Below are 22,274 nucleotides of genomic sequence, written 5' to 3' on the forward strand. Positions count from 1 at the left end.
CCGCTCCTCGTCTCCTCAGAAGGTTAATGTCTTCTCTGATCTCTTGTAGCCTGAAGAGATGCAGCAGCAGATAGTGAGGGAGACCTTCCACCTGGTGTCCAAGAGGGATGACAATGTCTGCAACTTCCTGGAGGGAGGAAGGTAAAAGTGTGGAGGAACAGAGCTTGTAAACAGCCATGTTGTTACCATATCACACACTATACACGAAGGTGGCAGGATATAACCTGGCCATGAACAAATAGTGGTCATCTGAAAGCTATATGTCCTGACCACAGTGACTTGTCTGGCCGTGCAAGTTATTTCTATGCAGGAAAGGAGAGAAGTGGCTGCCAGGCACCTGTCACTGCTCATCCTTATCTCCCCTGACAAGCATACATTAGGAGACAGTCAGGCTGTCACCAGAGACATGAGCTTGTTGTCAGAATCAGACAGCATTACTTTAATGGATGGACAGTCCCTAGTTTTCACTTTAGCCCCCCCTCCCTCTCAGTATTGAAAGTGTAGGCTCGCCGGCAGTTGCCATTTTGCTCATTTGTGCCACACAAACCCCAAAAGTTTTGGATTTCGGCGATTATGAAACTTTGGGAAATTCAGACTGAATTCACTTTGTGCTGAATCGGTTAGTTCATCTCTAGTTCTTGACTATATGGCTCAAACATGGTGTGGTTACACCGACGCTTCAACACCAAACTAACCCAACCATGACTCTATGGACGTTGCTTTGTGCGCTGGGGCACAGTCATTCTGGAACAGAAAAGGGCCTTCCCCAAACTGTTCCCACAAAGCTTTAAGATTTCTCTTCACTGGAACTAAAGGGTCAAGGTCAACTCCTGAAAAACAGCCCCATAGCATTATCCCTCCACCAAACTTTACAGTTGGCACAATGCAGTCAGGCAGGTAACGTTCTATCCGCAAAACCCGGACTCATCCATCAGACCGCCAGATAGAGAAGAGGGATTCATCACACCACAGAACACGTTTCCCCTGCTCCAGAGTCCAGTGGCGGCGTTCTTTACACTACTCCATCCGACGCTTACCATTCTGCTTGGTGATGAGAGGCTTGCATGCAGCTGCTCGGCCATGGAAACCCATGCCATGAAGCTCCTGGGCACAGATTTTGTTTGGATGTTTGAGTCAGCAGAGCCTTGGTGACTTCTGTGCCTCAGCACTCGGCGACCCCTCTCTTTAACCCCTTAGTGACCACCAATACGCCTTTATTGTGCAAAAAAAGTCATAAGACATAAAAAACATACATTTGTGGTATCGTCGTAATTGTACCGACCCATAGAATAAAGGTAATGTGTTATTTATGCCGCACTGTGAACGGCGTCAATTTAAAACACATAGAACAATGGTGGAATTTCAGGTACCTTTTCTATTCCCCTCCCAAAAAAAGTTAATAAAAGTTAATCAAAAAATGTATGTACCCCAAAATTGTGCCATTAAAAAGTACAACTAATCCTGCAAAAAACAAGTCCTCATAAAGCTATGTCAACGGAAAAAAAAAAAAGTTACAGCTCTTTGAATTTGACTATAGAAAAACGAAAACAGCTTGGTCATTAGGGCCTAAAATAGACTGATCACTAAGGGGTTAACTTTTCATGGTCTGCCACTACGTGGCTGAGTTTTTGTGGTTCCTAAACGCTTCCACTTTGTAATAATATCACTCGCAGTTGGTCGTGGAAAATATAGAAGGGAAGAAATCTCACAAACTGACTTGTTACAATGGTGACATCCTATTACGGTATCACGCTGGAATTCAGTGCGCTCTTTAGAACGACCCATTCTTTCACTAATGTTTGTAATGGCGAGGTGATGGATTTTATACACCTGTGGCAATGGGACTGAATGAAACACCTGAATTCAATGATTAGGATGTGCGTCCAAAGACTTTTGTGCATGTAGTGTATTGTAAGAATTGGCTATTTTAACTCTTTCATGCACTGCCCAAAGGTTTTTGTTTAGATCATTAGGGTATGTGCACACCCACTAATTACGTCCGTAATTGACGGACGTATTTCGACCGCAAGTACCGGACCGAACACAGTGCATGGAGCCGGGCTCCTAGCATCATAGTTATGTACGACGCTAGGAGTCCCTGCCTCGCTGCAGGACAACTGTCCTGTACTGTAATCATGTTTTCAGTACGGGACAGTTGTCCTGCAGCGAGGCAGGGACTCCTAGCATCGTACATAAGTATGATGCTAGGAGCCCGGCTCCCTGCACTGTGTTCGGTCCGGGACTTGCGGCCGAAATACGTCCGTCAATTACGGACGTAATTAGTGTGTGTGCACATACCCTTAAAGGAAATCAGCCCTAGTGAGTTTGTGTTCAAAAAGGGAATTTGGATTGAGAGGCTTGTTTACCGACATTTAAAGTAAATGTATGTCATAGTCAATAGTGGAGGGAGTATGGAGCGGGTATACAGAGGGGGCCCCCTCTATCACCCCCTTTGCATCGTGATCATGGATTGCCGATGGTTATCATGGTATCCTAGTGGCCTAATGAAGGCCCCCAGGTCTGCTATCTCGGTCCTCCTATTATAGGAGGATGCTAAAAGTACAATATACTTCCGATCTTAAGATCGCGTGTTCAAGTCCCCTAGTGAAAGTAAAAATTTGTTAAATAAAGTTAGTAATATAGGGAAAAAAATAATGTTAAATAAACCTCCCATTTTCCCCAAAAGTAATGTGAAAGGCGAATCATAATTGGTATCTCCACGTCCGTAAAGTCCAATGTATTTTTACAATGTAACATTATCCGCAGGATGAACGTAGTAAAAAAAACAAACACCAGAATTGGTCACTTTATCTCCCACATAAAATGGAATAAAAAGTGATCAGATATTCGCATGTGCCCTATAATGGTAATAATCAAAGCTGCAGCACTCCCCACAAAAAACAAGCCGCATCACGCAGCTTTACCACGACAAAGTAAAAGTTTTGGGTTTCAGAATATAACCACTCTTAAACAAATCTTTGTTTGGTAAAACATTGAAAAACCTATATCAATTCGGTATCACCATACTTGTTTTGACCCTAAGAATAAAAGGTAACATGTTATTTTCTCCACAGGTGGAACGCAGTAAAATGAAACCCCCCAAAAAATGGAGGAATTACTGTTTCTTTTTTTTTTTCACTCCACAAAATAGTTTGTATAAGTCTCTCAGTACATTAAATTGTGCCATTTAAAAACTATAAAAAGCCGTTATACGGCTATGTGGACGGAAAAATAAAAAAGTTTTGGCTTTTGGAAGGCGGGGAGAATAAAATGAAATATGGCGACGACAATAGGATAATATTCTACCATTCTATAGATATGAACATCTCAGACGTCCAATATCTAGCAAAGTGTAAAACCAGTATAGGAAAACAAAAATAAACTCCCGTTAAAGATGACCGTAGTAATTTAACATTTACATTTCATGTGATTGGGCTAATCTTATAATATGCTTAATATATCCAGTTGTAATATGGTGACACTAATATATATATATATATATATATATATATATATATATACACACACACACACACACACACACCGTATATTATATTGAAAAAAACATAACACCCAAGAATGAACCAGTGGAGCTCATAAAGTAGAGGTATATTTTACAAATATTTGATTCACATTTCTTTTCTTATATTCTTTCGTTTTGTAGTTTAATTGGTGGATCTGACTACAAACTGATCTATCGCCATTATGCCACCCTTTACTTTGTGTTTTGTGTGGATTCCTCGGAGAGTGAACTGGGAATTCTTGACCTCATCCAGGTAAATATGTTATTATTTACAGGTTGGTACATTGGTATAAACAACTCTAAATGTGCAGTATGTCATATTGTAGAAAAGTCTTTACAAATAAATATTGTACAAGAATTTTGCAGAGCACCGATCGATTCAGTTAGTGGTAAAGAAACAATGTTGGTGTGTCATTGCACAGTAGATGGCGCTCTCACCCTATTAATTGTACTTTTCTTTTTCTTTGTATCATGAGTGCCATTGATTTATAGTCCAAAGTCACTGTGGGTCATTGGACTGACCTTGACTCCACATCAACTGCAGTGCCACTCTATCCAGCTCGCACCAACTAAAAAATTGCATTTTAATTTGTCCTAAAAGCGTGTACATAACAGACCATGCTGGGAACGGGTTAAGGTATCAATGCTGTCATCTTTAGAGAGCGATCTGCCTATCGCATGCAAGTTGAGTCTTTGAGGCAGTAGTTAATGGGCTCTCATTCGGGTGTTTTCACACCTGCCATAGAGTTGTATGGAGTGATCCTGATGAATTTATAACTATATAATGTTTCAACCTACGTACGCAAAGTATGTAGGGGTGACTTAGTTTGGCAACTGGAAATTGTTCCCTTGAGCATTTGCCACACCTGAAGAGCTGAATATAATTACATTTAACGTGGATGTCTCACTATGAGAGGTCCCTGATGATCAGCTATTATTACTGGAGGTAGTTGTGGTCGCTGTACGACAAATGTAGTATAAGGGTCTGTTCACATCTGCGTTGATATTTTCGTTGTTCTGCTTCATCAGGCGGCCGACGGAACCCATTGACTTTAATCGTTTCCATCTGGGTTTCTATGATTTTACTGAATTTTTGGCCGGATCTGCGATCCAACGCAGATGTGATCAGGCCCTTCTGTGGCGGCCATTTACTTGGTACTGTACTTTGTTGCAGATTTTAAATGCAGAACCCAAGAATCCACAACAAACCTGCCAGTTCTGAATGTCTTTATACGGTGTAGAAAACAAAATGTCATTGTGCTATCTGGAAAATGTTAAAGGGTAACTAAACTTTCAGAAAACTTCTGCACCAATCAAAACTTCTGACATGTCATTATGAAAACTTAGTTACCCTTTAACCCCTTCCCTCTTTAGCCACTTTTGACCTTCCTGACCGAGCCTCATTTTTCAAATCTGACATGTGTCACTTTATGTGGTAATAACTCCGGAATGCTTTCACCTATCCAAGCGATTCTGAGATTGTTTTCTCGTGACACATTGGACTTTATGTTACTGGCAAAATTTGCTCGATATGTTCAGTATTTAATTGTGAAAAACACCAAAATTTAGCGAAAAATTGCAAAAATTTGCATTTTTCTCAATTTAAATGTATCTGCTTGTAAGACAGGCAGTTATACCACCCAAAATTGTTGCTAATTAACATCACCCATATGTCTACTTTAGATTGGCATCGTTTTTTGAACATCCTTTTATTTTTCTATGACCTCACAAGGCTTAGAACTTTAGCAGCAATTTCTCACATTTTCAAGAAAATTTCAAAAGGCCATTTTTACAGGGGCCAGTTCAGTTGTGAAGTGGCTTTGAGGGCCTTATATATTAGAAACCCCCAAAAAGTCACCCCATTTTAAAAACTTCACCCCTCAAAGTATTCAAAACAGCATTTAGAAAATGTCTTAACCCTTTACACATGTCACAGGAATTAAAGCAATGTAGAGGTGAATTTTACAAATTTCATATTTTTTTGCAGAAATAAATTTTTAGTACAATTTTTTTTATAACACAGAAGGTTTTACCAGAGAAATGCAACTCAATATTTGTTGCCCAGTTTCTGCAGTTTTAGGAAATATCCCACATGTGGCCGTAGCGTGCTACTGGACTGAAGCACCGGCCTCAGAAGCAAAGGAGCACCTGGTGGATTTTCGGGCCTTATTTTTGTTAGAATAAATTTTAGGCACCATGTCAGGTTTGAAGGGCTCTTGCGGTGCCAAAACAGTCAAAATCCCCCAAAAGTGACCCCATCTGGGAAACTACACACCTCAAGGAAATTATCTAGGGGTACAGTGAGCATTTTGACCGCACAGCTTTTTTACAGAAATTATTAGAAGTAGGCCGTGAAAATTAAAATCAACATTTCTTCAAAGAAAATGTAGGTTTAGCGATTTTTTTTCTCATTTTCACAAAGACTAAAGGAGAAAAAGCACCGTAAAATTTGTAAAGCAATTTCTCCCGAGTAAAACTATACCCCACATGTGGTAATAACCGGTTGTTTGGAGACACGGCGAGGCTGAGAAGGGAAAGAGCGCTATTTGGCTTTTGGAGCTCAAGTTTAGCAGGAATGGTTTGTGGAGGCCATGTCACATTTGCAAAGCCCCTGAGGGGACAAAACAGTGGAAACCCCCCCACAGGTGACCCCATTTTGGAAACTACGCCCATTGAGGAAATTATCTAGGGGTATAGTGAGCGTTTTGACCCAACAGGTTTTTTGCATAAATTATTGGAAATAGGCCCTGAAAATGACAATCTAAATTTTTTCAAAGAAAATGTAGGTTTAGCTAATTTTTTCTCATTTCCACAAGGACTGAAGGAGAAAAAGCACCGTAAAATTTGTAAACCAATCTCTCCCGAGTAAAACAATGCCCCACATGTGGTAATAAACGGTTGTTTGGAGACACGGCAGGGCTGAGAAGGGAAAGAGCGCTATTTGGCTTTTGGAGCTCAAGTTTAGCAGGAATGGTTTGCGGAGGCCATGTCACATTTACGAAGTCCCTGAGGAGACAAAACAGTGGAAACCCCCCACAAGTGACCCCATTTTGGAGACTACACCCATTGAGGAAATTATCTAGGGGTATAGTGAGCTCTTTGACCCCACAGGTTTTTTGCAGAAATTATTGGAAGTAGGCCCTGAAAATAAAAATCAACATTTTTTCAAAGAAAATGTAGGTTTAGCTTATTTTTACTCATTTCCACAAGGACTGAAGGAGAAAAAGCACCACAAAATTTGTAAAGCAATTTCTCCCGAGTAAAACAATGCCCCACATGTGGTAATAAACGGCTGTTTGGAGACACGGCTTGGCTTAGAAGGGAAAGAGCGCTATTTGGCTTTTGGAGATAACATTGAGCAGGAATGGTTTGCGGCGGCCATGTCACATTTGCAAAGCCCCTGGGGGGAAAAAACAATGAAAACGCCCAAAAAGTGACACCATTTAGGAAACTACACCTCTTGAGGAATTCATCTAGGGGCGTAGTGAGCATTTTGACCCCACAGATGTTTCATAGAATTTATTAGAATTGGGCAGTGAAAATAAAAACAATCCTTTTTCTTCAATAAGACGTAGCTTTAGCGCAAATTTTTTCATTTTCGCAACAAATAAAGGAAAAAAAGAACCCAACATTTGTAAAGCAATTTCTACCGAGTACGGCAATACCCCATATGTGGTCATAAACTGCTGTTTGGGCACACGGCAGGGCTCAGAAGGGAAGGACCGCCATTTGGAGTGCAGATGTTTCTGGATTGGTTTCTGGGCGCCTGTGGGCCCAAAACAGTGGAAACCCCCCAGAAGTGACCCCATTTTGGAAACTACACCCCTCAATGCATTTACCTACGGGTGTAGTGAGCATGTTAACCCTGCAGGTGTTTTGTAGAAATTAGTGTGAACTCGATGTTGCAGAGTGAAAATGGGATTTTTTCCACAGATATGTGGACAATATGTGGTGCCCGGCTTGTGCCACCATAACGAGACAGCTCTCTAATTATTATGCTGGGTTTCCTGGTTTTAGAAACACCCTACATGTGGCCCTAATCTCTTGCCTGGACAGTCGACCAGGCTCAGGAGTGAAAGGGTACCATGTAAAATTGAGGCCTAATTTGGCGATTTACAAAGTATTGGTTCACAACTGCAGAGGCTCAGATGTGAAATAATAAAAATAAACCCCTGGGAAGTGACCCCACTATGGAAACTGCACCCCTCAAGGCATTTATTAAGGGGTGTAGAGAGCATTTTCACCCCACAGGTCTTTTCCATTAATAAATGCGCTGTGGATGGTGCAAATTAAAAATTTATATTTTTCCCTAGATATGCCATTCAGTGGCAAATATGTCGTGCCCAGCTTATGCCACTGGAGACACACACCCCAAAAATTGCTAAAAGGGTTCTCCCGGGTATGACGATGCCATATATGTGGAAGGAAACTGCTGTTTGGGCACGCTGTAGGGTTCAGATGGGAGGAAATGCCATTTGGCTTTTGGAGCGTGGATTTTGCTTGGTAGTAGTTTTGTTTGGAGTCTTACTGGTGTTTCCGTTTATAATGTAGGGCATATGTAAGCCGGGCGGAGTATATAAGGGGCATAGTCAGGTGGTATAATAATGGGGTAAAAAAACCCAATAAAATGATCCATAGATGTGTGTTACGCTGTGAAGCAATCCTTTCCGCACAGGCCGGTGTCGCACTGATAAATGGTGTCATTTCTTATCCCCCTTTTGGTCCACACTCCGCGCCTTTGTAGTTTGGGGAATTTTGCTGGGAAAGTGTTGTCCTGGTATAATACGGGCACCGTCGCTTGCAGCGGATATGTTTGGGCCCTCCCTTTCCTGGTTCCCTAATTTTAGGTCCTTGAAAAATCGCCTCTTCAAACAGAAGAAATGTTCCCCTCAGGCACAACTGCATATTTTTTTATTTCCTGACTTATTGGAGCCATAACTCATTTTATTTTTCATAGACGTAGCGGTATGAGGGCTGGTTTGTTGCGGGACGAGCTGTAGTTATTATTGGTACCATTTTGGGGTACATGCGACTTTTTGATCACCTTTTATCCTATTTTTTGGGATGCCAGGTAAACAAAAAAACGCAATTCTGGCACAGCTTTTTTCGTTTTTTTTTTATACAGCGTTCACCATGCGTTATAAATTACATGTTAACTTTATTCTGTGGGTCAGTATGATTCCGGCCATACCGAATTCATAGAACTTTTTTATGTTTTACAACTTTTTGCACAATAAAATTACTTTTGTAAAAAGAATGTATTTTTTCTGTCGCCAAGTTGTGAGAACCATAACTTTTTAATTTTTTTGTCGACGGAGGTGTATGAGGGCTTGTTTTTTGCGGGACGAGCTATAGTTTTTATAGGTACCATTTTTGGATACGTGCGACTTTTTGATCACTTTTTATTCTAATATTTGTAGGGCAAAGTGACCAAAAAACAGAAACTCTGGTAACGTTTTTTACGGTTTTTTTTACGCTGTTCACCGCGTGCAATAAATAATATAATATTTTGATACCTCCGGTCGTTACGGTCGTGGCGATACCAAATACATATGGTTTATTATTATTTTTCAATAATAAAGGACTTGATAAGAGTAAAAGGGGGATTGTGTTTTATTTGATTACTTGAAACTTTTATTGCTTTCAAACTTTTATTTTTTGCACTTTTTTTTACACTTTTTTATACTTTTTTTACACTTTTTCTCAAGTCCCACTAGGGGACTTGAAGTTCCAACGGTCAGATTTTTTTTTTTCTAATACATTGCACTACCTATGTAGTGCAATGTATTAGATCTGTCAGTCATTCACTGACAGCAAGCCGATTAGGCTTCGCCTCCCGGCGGGGCCTAAATCGGCTTCCGTAATGGCAGAGCAGGAGACCATTGTGTCTCCTGTTGCCATAACAGCAGTCGCCAGTCCCGATTGCCTCTCAGGGCTGGCGATCTGCTAGTAACCGCTTCGATGCAGCAATCGCTTTCGATTGCTGCATCGAAGGGGTTAATGGCAGGGATCGGAGCTAGCTCCGGTTCCTGCCGTTACAGGTGGATGTCAGCTGTACAGTACAGCTGACTTCCACCGCTGATGACGCCGGATCAGCTCCTGACCCGGCGCCATCTTGCCGGCAGCTACGGAAGCCGATCAGGCTCCGCCGTCGGGCGGATCTTGACCGGCTTCGGTGCTAGGCAGACCGGGAGGCCAGTATTAGGCCTCCGGTTGCCATTGCAGCCACCGGAACCCCGGCAATTTCATTACTGGGGTTCCGATGAGCTGCAAACACCTTAAGTGCAGCGATCGCGTTTGAGCGCTGCACTTAAGGGGTTAATGGCGGGGATCGAAGCTAATTTCGGTCCCCGCCGTTACAGCCGGATGTCAGCTGTAAGATACAGCTGAGATCCGGTGATGATGGCACCGGCTCAGCTTCTGAGCCGGTCCCAAACATTTGGCGTACATGTACGGCAAGATGCGGGAAGTCAGTACTTTCCATGACGTACATGTACGGCAAATGTCGGGAAGGGGTTAATGTTGATGAATCTATTTTTATTATTGTTATTTGGACAAGGATAGGCTGGTAAATTTGGACTGTGGGTCTGAAAGGCTTAGTAACAACTAGCATTCTGTTACCCAGGAGTATAGCATTAATAAGCAATCTTCTATTAGGATATTGGAGTTGGAAAAATACAAAGAAGAGCAACTAAAATAATAAGGGGCATGGAGAATCTAAGTTATGAGGAAAGATTAAAAGAATTAAACCTATTTAGCCATGAAAAAAGACGACTAAGGGGGGACATGATTAACTTATATAAATGTATTAATGGCACATACAAAAAATATGGTGAAATCCTGTTCCATGTAAAACCCCCTCAAAAAACAAGGGGGCACTCCCTCCGTCTGGAAAAAAAAGGTTCAACCTGCGGAGGCGACAAGCCTTCTTTACTGTGAATCTATGGAATAGTCACCGCAGGAGCTGGTCACAGCAGGGACAGTAGATGGCTATAAAAAAGGGTTAGATCATTTCCTAGAACTTAAAAATATTAGCTCCTACGTCAATGTGTAGAATTCTAGTTTGAATGTTGATCCAGTCGGATCAAGGCCTCCTGCACACTTCCATCACCGTTTTCACGGCCGTTTTTGACGTTCTAGCGGCCGTGTGATTTCCGTGTTTCCAAGCGCAGAGCATGGTACTGTCCAGGGTGCTGAAAGAGCAGGGTTGTTCAGCACTAGTCACTGTACAGGGTGCTGAAAGAGTTAATGGGCTGCACTGATCGGCGGTAACTCTTTTAGCACCCTGGACAGTAACTAGCGCTGAAGAATGACCATGCTCGGCGCTCGCAAAATGCAATTTTAATGAAATAAAAAAATCAGTTCATACTTACCCAGAACTCCCTGCATTTTCCTCCTGTCCAGCCTCCTGGGATGACGTTTCATCCCATGTCACCGCTGCAGCCAATCACAGGCTGTAATGGCGGTCACGCAAGTCTGAATGACGTCAGAAGGCCGGCCTCCAGGGATGACGCTTCATCCCACGTGACCTCCTCTGCAGCCAATCACAGGCAGGCAGCGGCCACATGGACTGCCGCATCATACACAGAGGTCGGACTGGAGGAAGAAGAGAGACTCGTCACCAAGACAACGACCGGGTACGTATGAACTGCTTTTTATTTTATTTTTATCAGCAGCCTCTTCTCTCTATCAGTGATTGATAGAGACAAGTGGCTGCCGATTAGTGTAATATATCTGTAATGTACTTCTGCCCGCCCGGCCATTGCTAGGCAACGGCTCCGTCACACACGGACGGCACACGGATGCCTTCCGTGTGCCTTCAGTTTTTTTGACAGCCCCATTGACTTGCATGGGCCTCACGGTCACGGAATCTCAGACCAAAGTAGGACATGCTCTACTTTTGTCGGAACGGAGCAACGGGACCATCAAAAAATCTGAAGTGTGCATGGCCCCATTGAAATGAATGGGTGCTAGCCGTCAGAAAAACGGATAGCACCCTGAAGGAAAAAACTGAAGTGTGCACAAGGCCTAAACCTTCCTGTGGATCAATAGGGGTAAAACAAAGTTCTATAATTTCTACCATCCCTTCCCTTTCTCCCATCCTTTGGTTCAACTTGATAGACATGTATTTTACCACCATACTGGGTATGTAACTATGTATGTAACTACTATATATTCTATTAAGTTTTATTGACCATTTTTATTTGTGGCGGGGAAAATAAGACTGATTTTGATCACTGCCAAGATAAAGGTGGCAGTGAACGCAGGCACAATTTTTTCAGTAGAGCGTGCCTTGTGGAATACAGCACATGTTACAATGCACTTTCTGGCTTACAGACACACAAATCTCTTTTTGGTTGCTGTCTATTAACCCCTTTCCGCACCTTGCCGTTAATGCACGTCGAGGTGAGCAGTAACTTCGCGCACCTCGACGTGCAGTTACGTCTGTGCTTTGACAGTTAACCGCGGTGCTACACCGCAGCGGCGGTTAACTGTGCAGGGTGTCTGCCCTGCATTCCCTGTTGCCGATCAGCGGCCCATCGCCGCTGATTTCGGCAGTTAACCCCTTCGATGCGTCTGTCAATTCCGATCACCACATCTAAGGAGTTTAGCGGAGATCGGCAGCCCTCACGTGAAATCACGGGGGCTGGCGATGGTACCCATGGCAACCGGACGCCAGACAATGGCTTCCGGGCTGCCATGTACAGAAGCCTATGAGGACCAGCCGGAGGGTGGTCGTTGTAGGCTTCCTGTCAGTGTGACTGTTACGTCACAATGACCGTTAGAACACATTACGCTATGTAGGTAGTGTAATGTCAGCAGCGATCAGAGCTGCAAGTCTTAGTGTCCGTCCCCTAGTGGGACAAGTAAAAGAAGTAAAAAAAACAATAAAAATATTTAAAAAAAAAGTGTCAAAATAAAAGTTATAAGTGACATAAACATGAACTGCTTTTTTTCCTTTAAGTCTTTTATTATAGGAAAAAAATGAATATACACATATTTGGTATCACCGCGTTCGTAACAACCCCAACTATAAAACTATAATATTATTTTTCCCGAACGGTGAACACCGCAAATAAAATATACGAAATGCCAGAATCACTATTTTTTGGTCACCACCGCTCCCAAAATATACAATAAAAAGTGATCAAAAAGCCGCATGTACGCCAAAATGGTACCAATACAAACTACAACCCGTCCCGCAAAAAACAAGCACTTACACAGTTTTTTTGACTGAAAAATAAAAAGTTATGGCTCTCAGAGTATGGTGATACAAAAAATAGTTTATTTTATAAATAAGTTATTTTATTGCGCAAACGCTGCAAAATGTAAAAATAACGATATACATATGGTATCGCCGTAATCGTATCGACCCGCAGAATAAAATATAATGGTCATTTATAGCCCAGGGTGAAAGCTGTAAAAAATAAATAAAAAACATTGTCAGAATTGATGGTTTTTGGTCACCTGGCTTGACGAAAAATGGAATAAAAAGTGATAAAAAAAATCGCATGTACGCCAAAATGGTACCAATTAAAACTACAGATTGTCCCGCAAAGAATAAGCCCTCACACTGCTCCGGTGGTGAAAAAAATAAAAAAAGTTCTGGCTCCCAGAATATGGCGATGCAAAATGTGCATTGTTCCAAAAGCGGATAAGATCGGGCGCCATTTATAAGTGCAACACTGGCCACATATCTGCTGATTATTATTTATTTACCTCATTATTATACCCTCTGATTATGCCCCTGATGTACTCTGCCCAGTCTACATGTACCCCCACATTATAAACTGAAATACCAGCAAAACGCCAGAGCTACTACCAAGCTAAATCTGTGCTCCAAAAGCCAAATGGCGCTCCCTCCCTTCTGAGCCCTACAGCGTGTCCAAACAGCCGTTTACATCCACCGATATTGCATCGCCATACCCGGTAGAACCCTGTTTAATATTTTATTTGTGGCACAAACTGGGCACAACATATAGTGCACTAAAATGGCAAATCAGTCAAATTTTCACTTTGCACCATCCGCTGCACATGAAACCTTTCGCGCACCATGACTTCATAGCATGTCGTGGTGTGGGGGGGGGGTGATGTATGGAGCGTCTCACACACTGAGCCCGTGCCATACGCTGCGGGTGTCAGCTGTGTATTACAGCTGACACCCAGGACTAACGGACAGAAACAGCGATCGCGCTGTTACAGGAGCCTGTAAAAATCACAATATACTGCAATACATTAGTATTGCAGTGTATTCTACCAGTGATCTAACGATCGCTGGTTCAAGTCTCCTATGGGGATTAATAAAATTTGTAAAAACAAAAGTAAATAGTTATTATTAGTGGAAAAAATTAAATAAAATATCCAAAAAAACAACCTTTTCAAATTTTTTCTCTAAAGTAATGTAAAAAAAATACACAAAATTGGTATCGCTGCGTCCATAAAAGTCCAAACTATTACAATATACCATTATTTAACTCGCACGGTAAACGCTGTGAAAAATAAAGAATTTAAAATGGCCAATTCGCTGTTTTTTGGTCACCTTGGCTCTACCAAAAAATGTAATAAAAAGTGCTAAAAAAGTTGTATGTACCAAAAAAAACTACAGCTCGTCCTGCAAAAAATAAGCCCTCACACCGCTCTATTGATGGAAAAATAAAAAAGTTATGGCTCTCGGAAAGTGGGGAGGGCAAAATTAAAAAGAAAAAGCAAAACATGGATCTGTCCGGAAAGGGTTAATTATTTTGTAATGAAAAAGCATTTATGACCACATGTGGGGTATAGCCGTACTTGGAAGAAATTGCTTTACATATGTTGGGGTGTTTTTTCTACTTTATTCCTTGTAAAAATTTAAAATTTCTTTATTTTTTCAGAAAAAAAAGTAGATTTTCATCTTCACAGACTAATTCAAATAAATTTAGCAAAAAACTGTGGGTTCAAAATGCTAACTATACCCATAGATAAATTCCTTGATGGGTGTAGTTTCCAAAATGTGGTCACTTTTGGGGGGTCTTTACTGTTTTGGTACCACAAGACCTCTTCAAACCTGACATGGTGCCTAAAATATATTCTAAAAAAAGGAGGCCCCAAAATCCAAGAGGTGCACCTTTGATTCTGAGGCCGGTGCTTCAGTCCATTACCGCACTAGGACCACATGTTGGATATTTCTAAAACTGCAGAATGTGGCCAATAAATATTGAGTTGCATTTCTTGGGTAAAACCTTCTGTGGTACAGAAAAAATGTATTACAAATGAATTTTCCCCCAAAAAAATGACATTTTTAAATTTCACCTCTACTTTGCTTTAATTCCTGTGAAACACCTAAAGGGTTAAAACACTTTCTGAATGCTGTTTTGAATACTTTGAGGGGTGCAGTTTTCAAAATGGGGTGATTTATGGGGACTTTCTAATATATAAGGCCCTCAAAGCCACTTCAGAACTGAACTGGTCCCTGAAAAAATTGTCTTTTGAAATTTTCTTGAAAATATGAGAAATTGCCAGTGACCAATCAGGCAGCTGTCAGCTTGGCACACACAAGCACGATGATGTCACTGCCTCGCGTCTGTCTGTGCCAAGCCACAAGTAGCTCGGCACAGACAGGCGCAATGCACTTATCACGCCTGCTATTCGCCAAGCCACACAGAGCACAGACTGGAGGAGCAGAGGGATCGCCTCCACTCGTCGTGTCAGTTCCCTGCTCTACTATTCACTGTGTACCGTCGACCACTCATGGCACGGAGTAGACAGGCATGATGACGTCACTGACTCGCGCCAGTCTGTGGCGAGCCATGAGTGGCTCGTCACACATAATTTTAGAGTCCGCTAGACTTCTCCCATATACCGTAGTTTCAGGCATCTTATTGGTCCATGGTGTCCTCAATGCCCGCCCCAGTTTCTAGTTTTTCTGCCTCAATGCCGCCCTACAAACTTCTGGTTTACCCAGAACGGACAGTGCCTGCCCCAATTGTATACACATAGATGATTGGATTTATATACAGCGTTGATGGGGTAAAATACAGGGATGATGGGGGTCTCTGTATATTACCCCCACCATCCCTTTATATGCCAGCCATCATCCCTGTATGTGTGTGTGTATGTATATATATATGTGTATATATATATATATATATATATATAAAAGACCAATCACCCCTGTGTGTATAACCCCCATTATCCCGGTATATTACCCCGATCAACCTTGTATACAAGGATGATGGGGTTATATACAGGGATGATGGCTGTCTAGTATATACAGGAATGATGGGGGTTACATACAGGGATGATGGGGGTCAAATACCAGGATGATGGCTGTCCTAGTATATACAGGAATGATGGGGTCATATACAGGGATGCTGGCTGGTATATACAGGGATGATGGCTGGTATATACATGGAGGATGGGGGTTATATACAGGGACCCCATCATCCCTATATATACCTGCCCACCATCATCCCTGTATATAACTCCCATCATCTGTTTTTAGACCATTGGGTGGGGACTGTCTACTCGTCGTGGTGCGTGAGCATTGAGGGTAAACAAAAAGTAAATGGGGCGGGCATTGAGGACACCGTGAGCCAATAGGTTTCCTGAAACGCCGGTACATGGCAGAAGTCCAGCGGAATCCAAAAATATGTGCCGAGCCACACAGACCGGAAGAGCAGAGGGATCTCCTCCACTTGTCGTTAGAACGGGGTTAGGTGAGTATGTATTTTATTATTTTTATTGGGCACTTTTGGGGCTGTATGAAGGCATTATACTGCGTGGGGTAAGCTATGGGGGCATTATACTTATGTGGGGGCAGCTGTGGGTCATTATATTGCGTGGAGGACAGCTGTAGGGACATTATACTGTGTGGGTACAGCTATAAGGACATTATATTGTGTGGGGACACCTTTGGGGGCATTATAATTTGCGAGGGGTAGTGTCGGGGATATATTATGTACAGTAGTATACAGCAGGCTCAGGGGATCTATATTATTTCAATGGTGTAGCATGCAAATAGGTGCCGTGGCATGGAAAAGGGTGAGGCCTAAAATCATTCATTCATGGTAATCGAGGTTACGTGTTCAATTAATCGTGATTTTGATTTAGGCCCAGCACTAGATTCTGCTCACATTGGCGTTTGGACCCTTCGAAGTGTAGAGTTTGAGGAATGCAGACATGGAAAGTTGTGTTTCCACTGGAGGTCTTCTTTAAAAGCAAGAATAGCGCAGCATGTAGGACTATTCTTGCTGTCAAAATGACCAAACAATGCAGAATCCCAACTGACCCCATAGTAAAGGCTCATGCACACGAGCGTAGTGGTGCGCACGGCCCGTGATTGGCGGCTCGGCTGCGGAGTGTCACCCGCGGGCCGCCTGCTAACCACGGGCCGTGCGTATGGCCGTGTACATTCATTTCAATAAGCCTGTACAGCAAAATGCGGCCGTAATAAAACATGTCCTATCTTTTTGCGGTCCAGGCTCCTGGGCAAGGCGCGGACCGTGTAAACCATGGTCGTGTGCATGGGCCCATAGATATGAATGGGACCGCAATTCACCCGAGATTTGCGGGTGAATTGCGGCCGCAAAAACACGTTCGTGTGCATGGGGCCTTAGTTAAATAAGTTTATCGGTTTCCATATGGATCTGTAATGCAATGGATCCAGCACAGGGTCATGGCTTCTGTTCTAAATGGAAAGTATGGCGCAGATGGTTTTTATGTTGAGCTGAATTTTTTATTATTGCCCCATTCAATTGAAGAGAAAAAAAGAAAACCGTATCACTGATCTCTAAGGCCCTGCTGCCTAGCAACAGTGGCCCTCCTTGTCCTGTGTGGATGAGGTTCCTCCCAGCCAGGATCATTTTGAAAAATATCCATTAGACACTCTATGCAGGACTTTTCAAAATGTTGATCGTTCAATGCTGGTTTAAAAAATCCTATGTTAGGCTGTGTTCACACAGAGTTTTTTGACGCGGAAACCGTGCGGTAATACTAGCCAAAACCGGCCGAAAATGCCTCCCATTGATTTCAATCGGAGGCGGTTTTCTCCCGCGAGCCCATTTTGGAAAGAAGGGACATTCCCCATCTTCGCGTGGTTACGCCTCTGACCTCCCATTGACATCAATGGGAGGCAGAGAAAGCGTATTTCGCTCAATGGCCGCGGGCGAAAAAGGCAGCGAAAATCGGAGTGCAGGCAGAGGAAAATCTGCCTCAAACTTCCAAATGGAATTTTGAGGCAGATTTTCCACCTGCAAAAATCTGTGTGAACCCAGCATGATGTCTCTCACTGCTTATGCGCTGTGTATTTCCCACGGATACGCTGTGAAAAACCTCCCCATGTACGCGATGTCAGTGCTGATGATTGGCAGAGGAAACTAGGCAGTCAAGATCACAAGAACAATGTATGGCTTGTGATCTGGAGCAGAAGAGGGGGGTGGGGGTCACATGACCCGCATTTGAACCATCAGATTGCTGGGAATTTTTTCAAGGGCAGTAAATTACAATCTTAAAGGGAATGTGTTGCCAGCAAAACATGATTTTTTTTTTTTTTAGTTAAACAATTAGTGTATAGGTGATTAAACATTGTTCTAATTTTTTTTTTTTTTTTCACGAGTCAGGATATATTATAAATTGGATTCTAATTTATAATATTTCCCATTGCTGGTCACTAGATGGAGCCATTCCCAAAATTGCAGCATTGCATGTGGTAAAGCAACCACATTGCTTTATGCTGCAAAATTGGGTAAAAAGCCCTCGCTCTAGTGAGCTCTCAGCATCCCCCCCTCCTTTATCCTGGCTAGTGCCGGGATAAACGAGGGGATTGAACGGTCTAACCTCCTACACTGTGTGTCGCCATTTTTTGAGCTAACACACAGTGTAGTAGGTTTACATACAGTAGTCAACACACACAAACACGAACATACATTGAAATCTCTTACCTGCTCCTGCCGCCGCGGCTCCCTCCGGCCCGTCCGCTCCGTCTGCTGCCGCTGGTCCAAGTGCACAAGTCCGGAAGCCGCGACCGGAAGTAGTAATCTTACTGTCCGGCCGCGACTTCCGGTCCACAGGAAAATGGCGCCGGACGGCGCGCATTTCAAATTGGACTGTGTGGGAGCGGCGCATGCGCCGTTCCCACACAGACGGCGTACACAGAAGTGGATGGAATGGGCCCCGTTCGCAGTCCCTATGGGACTGGAGCTGCCGTATTCCATGTCTGTATGTGTCGTTAATCGACACATACAGAAATGGAAAAAAAAATGGCAGCCCCCATAGGGAAGAAAAAGTGTAAAAATAAGAAAAAGTAACACACAAACACACAAATTAATCCAAACGTTTTTAATAAAGCACTAACATCTTTAACATATTAAAAAAAAATTTGTGGTGACACTGTTCCTTTAAAGGGTAACTAAACTTTTAAAAAGTTTTCACATTCCATAGTGAAAGTTTGTACATCGCTCGCTCAGCTTTCCCAGGAAAGCCGATCAGAAACGAGGTGGCACAGAGTTAACCCATTCACTTCTGCCGTTTTATTTTAGCGATCGGTGGCGGTCTCGGTGCTCAGACCCCCACCAATCAAAACTTCTGACATGTCTAAAGTTTTTGAAAAGTGTTTTTTTTTTTTTTTTTTTTTAGTTACCTTTAGGAATTACTTCAGTTTGGATTGTTCAATCAAATAAAAGTTAGTCCCGGAAAACCCTGTTAATTTTAATGGGGTCTGTCGGGGTTCTGGTACTTTTGACAAAATATAGCCTTGCGGACTGTTCTTGCCATCAAAAATACCGAAATTGCCACTAAACCCACGAATGAGTCTCCCAACACAAGTGTGAATAGAGCCTGATTCATGTTTACTGGGGACAAGTGTTCAGGTTTTGTCTATCTAGTTCCCAGCAAATGTTCCCCGTCTGTACTTATCTAATTGTATTCTAAATATGTGAATGGTGGAGAATATTGACTTTTAGACTATATCGTTTATGGCCCTTCTATTATTAACTTATTTTTCTTTAGTTGATAAGAACTTCGAGATACTTCTACCCATTGATCTCTGCTTTTTCTTTTTTATTAAGTTGATTAGCTTTTGAGGAAGGAGATTACATCGGCCTCTATAATAATAATAAACCCTCAATTTAGACACATGACTGTTTAATATTTGATAACTGTATCTGTAGTTATACTGCAACTTTTCCTTTTCTTCTGTTAACTCTCTTAACATACCAGGACCTTGTAAAATTATAACCATTATGGTTTTTCTTCATATAACCATATACTGCGAAGAATTGAAAGGGGTTATCGGGTTAATTAAAATGAATGGCTTAATCCTTAAGATAGGCCTTTAATAAATGATCGATGGGGGTCCGACTGTCGGCACCTCCGCCGATCAGCTGTTTGAACAAGCGCCACATCTTCTTCATTGTTTACATTCTCAAGTAATGGTGCGTGCAAGTAGGAACAAGGAGGAGAATTATGTAAACAATGAAGAGGCTGCGGCACTCGTACGAGCACCGCTGCACCTTCAAAAAGCTGATCGGTGGGGGTGCCATCAGTTTTAGCCCAATCCTTTGTTAGCTAACAGAACAATTCTGCTGGAGAAAGGCGTTCTGCACAGTTCTTGCTGCCCAGTAACAAAGTAGACAGTGTTAACCTGAGCTGGATCCCCTCTCTCCAAAGGCCTTATAACCGCTACGTGGTTTGCCTGTATGGTATGTGTGCCTTGGACTCCAAGACAAAGTACTCTATAAAGCCATATTAAGACTTAACATTTAAAAAAAAAAAAAGATATTAAGAATCAGGTTTAGGGAATTATTCTACAACTTCTATGATGGAAAATGATGTTGCAAGACTTGGTGTGATGTAAGGGCTGCGCTGTGTGCTCTTACGCCCCATGCACACGACGTAGAAAACCTCCGTTTTTGCGGACCACAATTGCGGTCCACAAAAACGGAGCCATTCACTTTCATTGAACGCTGACACCTTTCCGTGGCACTACGGAAGGGTGTCCGTGCCGTGGAAATGTTTCGGGAATTATGGAACATGTCCGTTCTTTTGCATTTTGCAGGCCGAGCTCCCATACTTTGTATGTGAGCACGGCCCGAAAATGCGGCTGTCAGTCGGCGGCCGGCCGTGCCCGCAATCGTGGACCGTGATTGCGGGCACGGTCGTGTTCATGGGGCCTCAGCCTGTTGTATGTTTCCCCCCCTGTTGCTCCCTTTCCTCTATCTTCTTCATGCTGTTTCACTAAAAAACTGAGTGAGAAATTGCAGCTGCATCCCCCCTTTCCCTGTCCTCTATTTGCTGTTTTTAAACGGACAGACTTTTTGGTTACTGAGCCTTTCTATTCTTTCAGCGAAGGGAAGGATCGTGCCCCTATGTGTGTGAGGCTCATAATTTATCCAAGGCATCGTAATATCTCTCTGAGCCGCTGTTGTCGGTGAAAAATCTGCCTATGTATGGCCATTCCTAAAAAATACCTATTGTTAACAAAGTCACTCTTGAGGCAGCTATAAATGTATAACAGATGAACTGCAACCTGGAATTTTGTTTTTTAACTACTGAGTAAGCAGCCTTGCTGCAATCTGATGCTAGCGCTAACTCTCCTCTGTTGCTCGCTTCCTTCTGACAGCATGCAGTCTCTGACAGAGTGAGAATGTGCAGCCACATCCCCTTCTTCCCTGTCTTCTGTTTACTGTATTACTCTAGATTGTTTTTTTGCTTTTATGGACTGCGCAGGTTTCTCAATGTTTACAGAGAACATGCATGAACCGAACTGCTGAAAGGTGAGGAAGATGTACAATATAACCAGAGTACCAAAAAATAAATAAGCAGAAGATTAGGGCAGGATACTTAATTGAAAAAAATAACTAAACCGAAATTCAGCGCAGATAACCGATGCCGTCTTGCGCATTTCGTTTGAATCCAATGGTAAAGCAGGGAGTTGTCAGCTCCCTGCTCCACCATTATGTAATGCCGGCCGCTCATGGCTCGGCACAGACAGGCACGATGCAGTGACGTCATCCCGCCTGTCTGTGCCAAGCCACACAGAGCACAGACCGGAGGAGCAGAGGGATCTCCTCCACTCGTCGTGGGAACGGGGTTTGGTCAGTGTTTTATGAGGCAGTATTGGGACTGTGTGGGGGGCCGCTATTGGGCATTATACTGCGTGGGGGCAGGTTTTCGGGCATTACACTGGGGGCAGCTATGGGGGCATTATACTGCGTGGGGCAGCTATGGGGGCATTATACCGCGGGCGGCCATCTATATCGGCATTATACTGCGTGGGGTGAGCTATGCGGTCATTATACTGCTTGGGGAGGCACTATATGGGTATTATACTGTGTGGGGGCTACTATGGGGCATTATACTGTGTGAGGGCCAGTGTCAGGGGGTATATTATATACAGTAGTATACAGCCGGCTCGGGATATGTATCAATTCAATGGTGAGGCACGTAAAAAGGTGTGGCTTAACTAATCGTTCAATAATCATAATCGAGGTTACATGTTCAATTAATCGTGATTTTGATTTAGGTCATAATCGCCCAGCCCTACTGCAGATACCGCTTTATAATCTTCACCGTATGGCACTGTTGTCACTTTGCCCCTGAGGCAGCAGTTTGAAGATTAGGACAAGTTCACAGATCGCTTTTGACCTCTAGATTGTAATTTAACTGCAATAGAGACGCTTATTGCTTTTGCCATAAAACAATAAAACTTATCCTGCTGTCACTCGCTCAATTCATTTAGTGACTCTGACTTTTAAGCAAGATTGATTGTGGTAGC

General features: G+C 42.8%; 1 protein-coding gene across 1 annotated transcript in view; it reads left to right on the plus strand.

The window, feature by feature from the left end:
- AP3S2 (adaptor related protein complex 3 subunit sigma 2) overlaps positions 1–22,274 on the plus strand; it is a 78,450-nt gene that overhangs the window by 183 nt on the left and 55,993 nt on the right. Inside the window, exons 2-3 of the mRNA XM_075858145.1 lie at positions 50–141; positions 3,665–3,776. Of these exons, the coding sequence (XP_075714260.1) occupies positions 50–141; positions 3,665–3,776 (204 nt within the window). The remainder of the gene's footprint in view (positions 1–49; positions 142–3,664; positions 3,777–22,274) is intronic.

This window comes from Rhinoderma darwinii, chromosome 3, assembly GCF_050947455.1.
Source record: "Rhinoderma darwinii isolate aRhiDar2 chromosome 3, aRhiDar2.hap1, whole genome shotgun sequence".
NCBI classification, from domain to species: domain Eukaryota; kingdom Metazoa; phylum Chordata; class Amphibia; order Anura; family Rhinodermatidae; genus Rhinoderma; species Rhinoderma darwinii.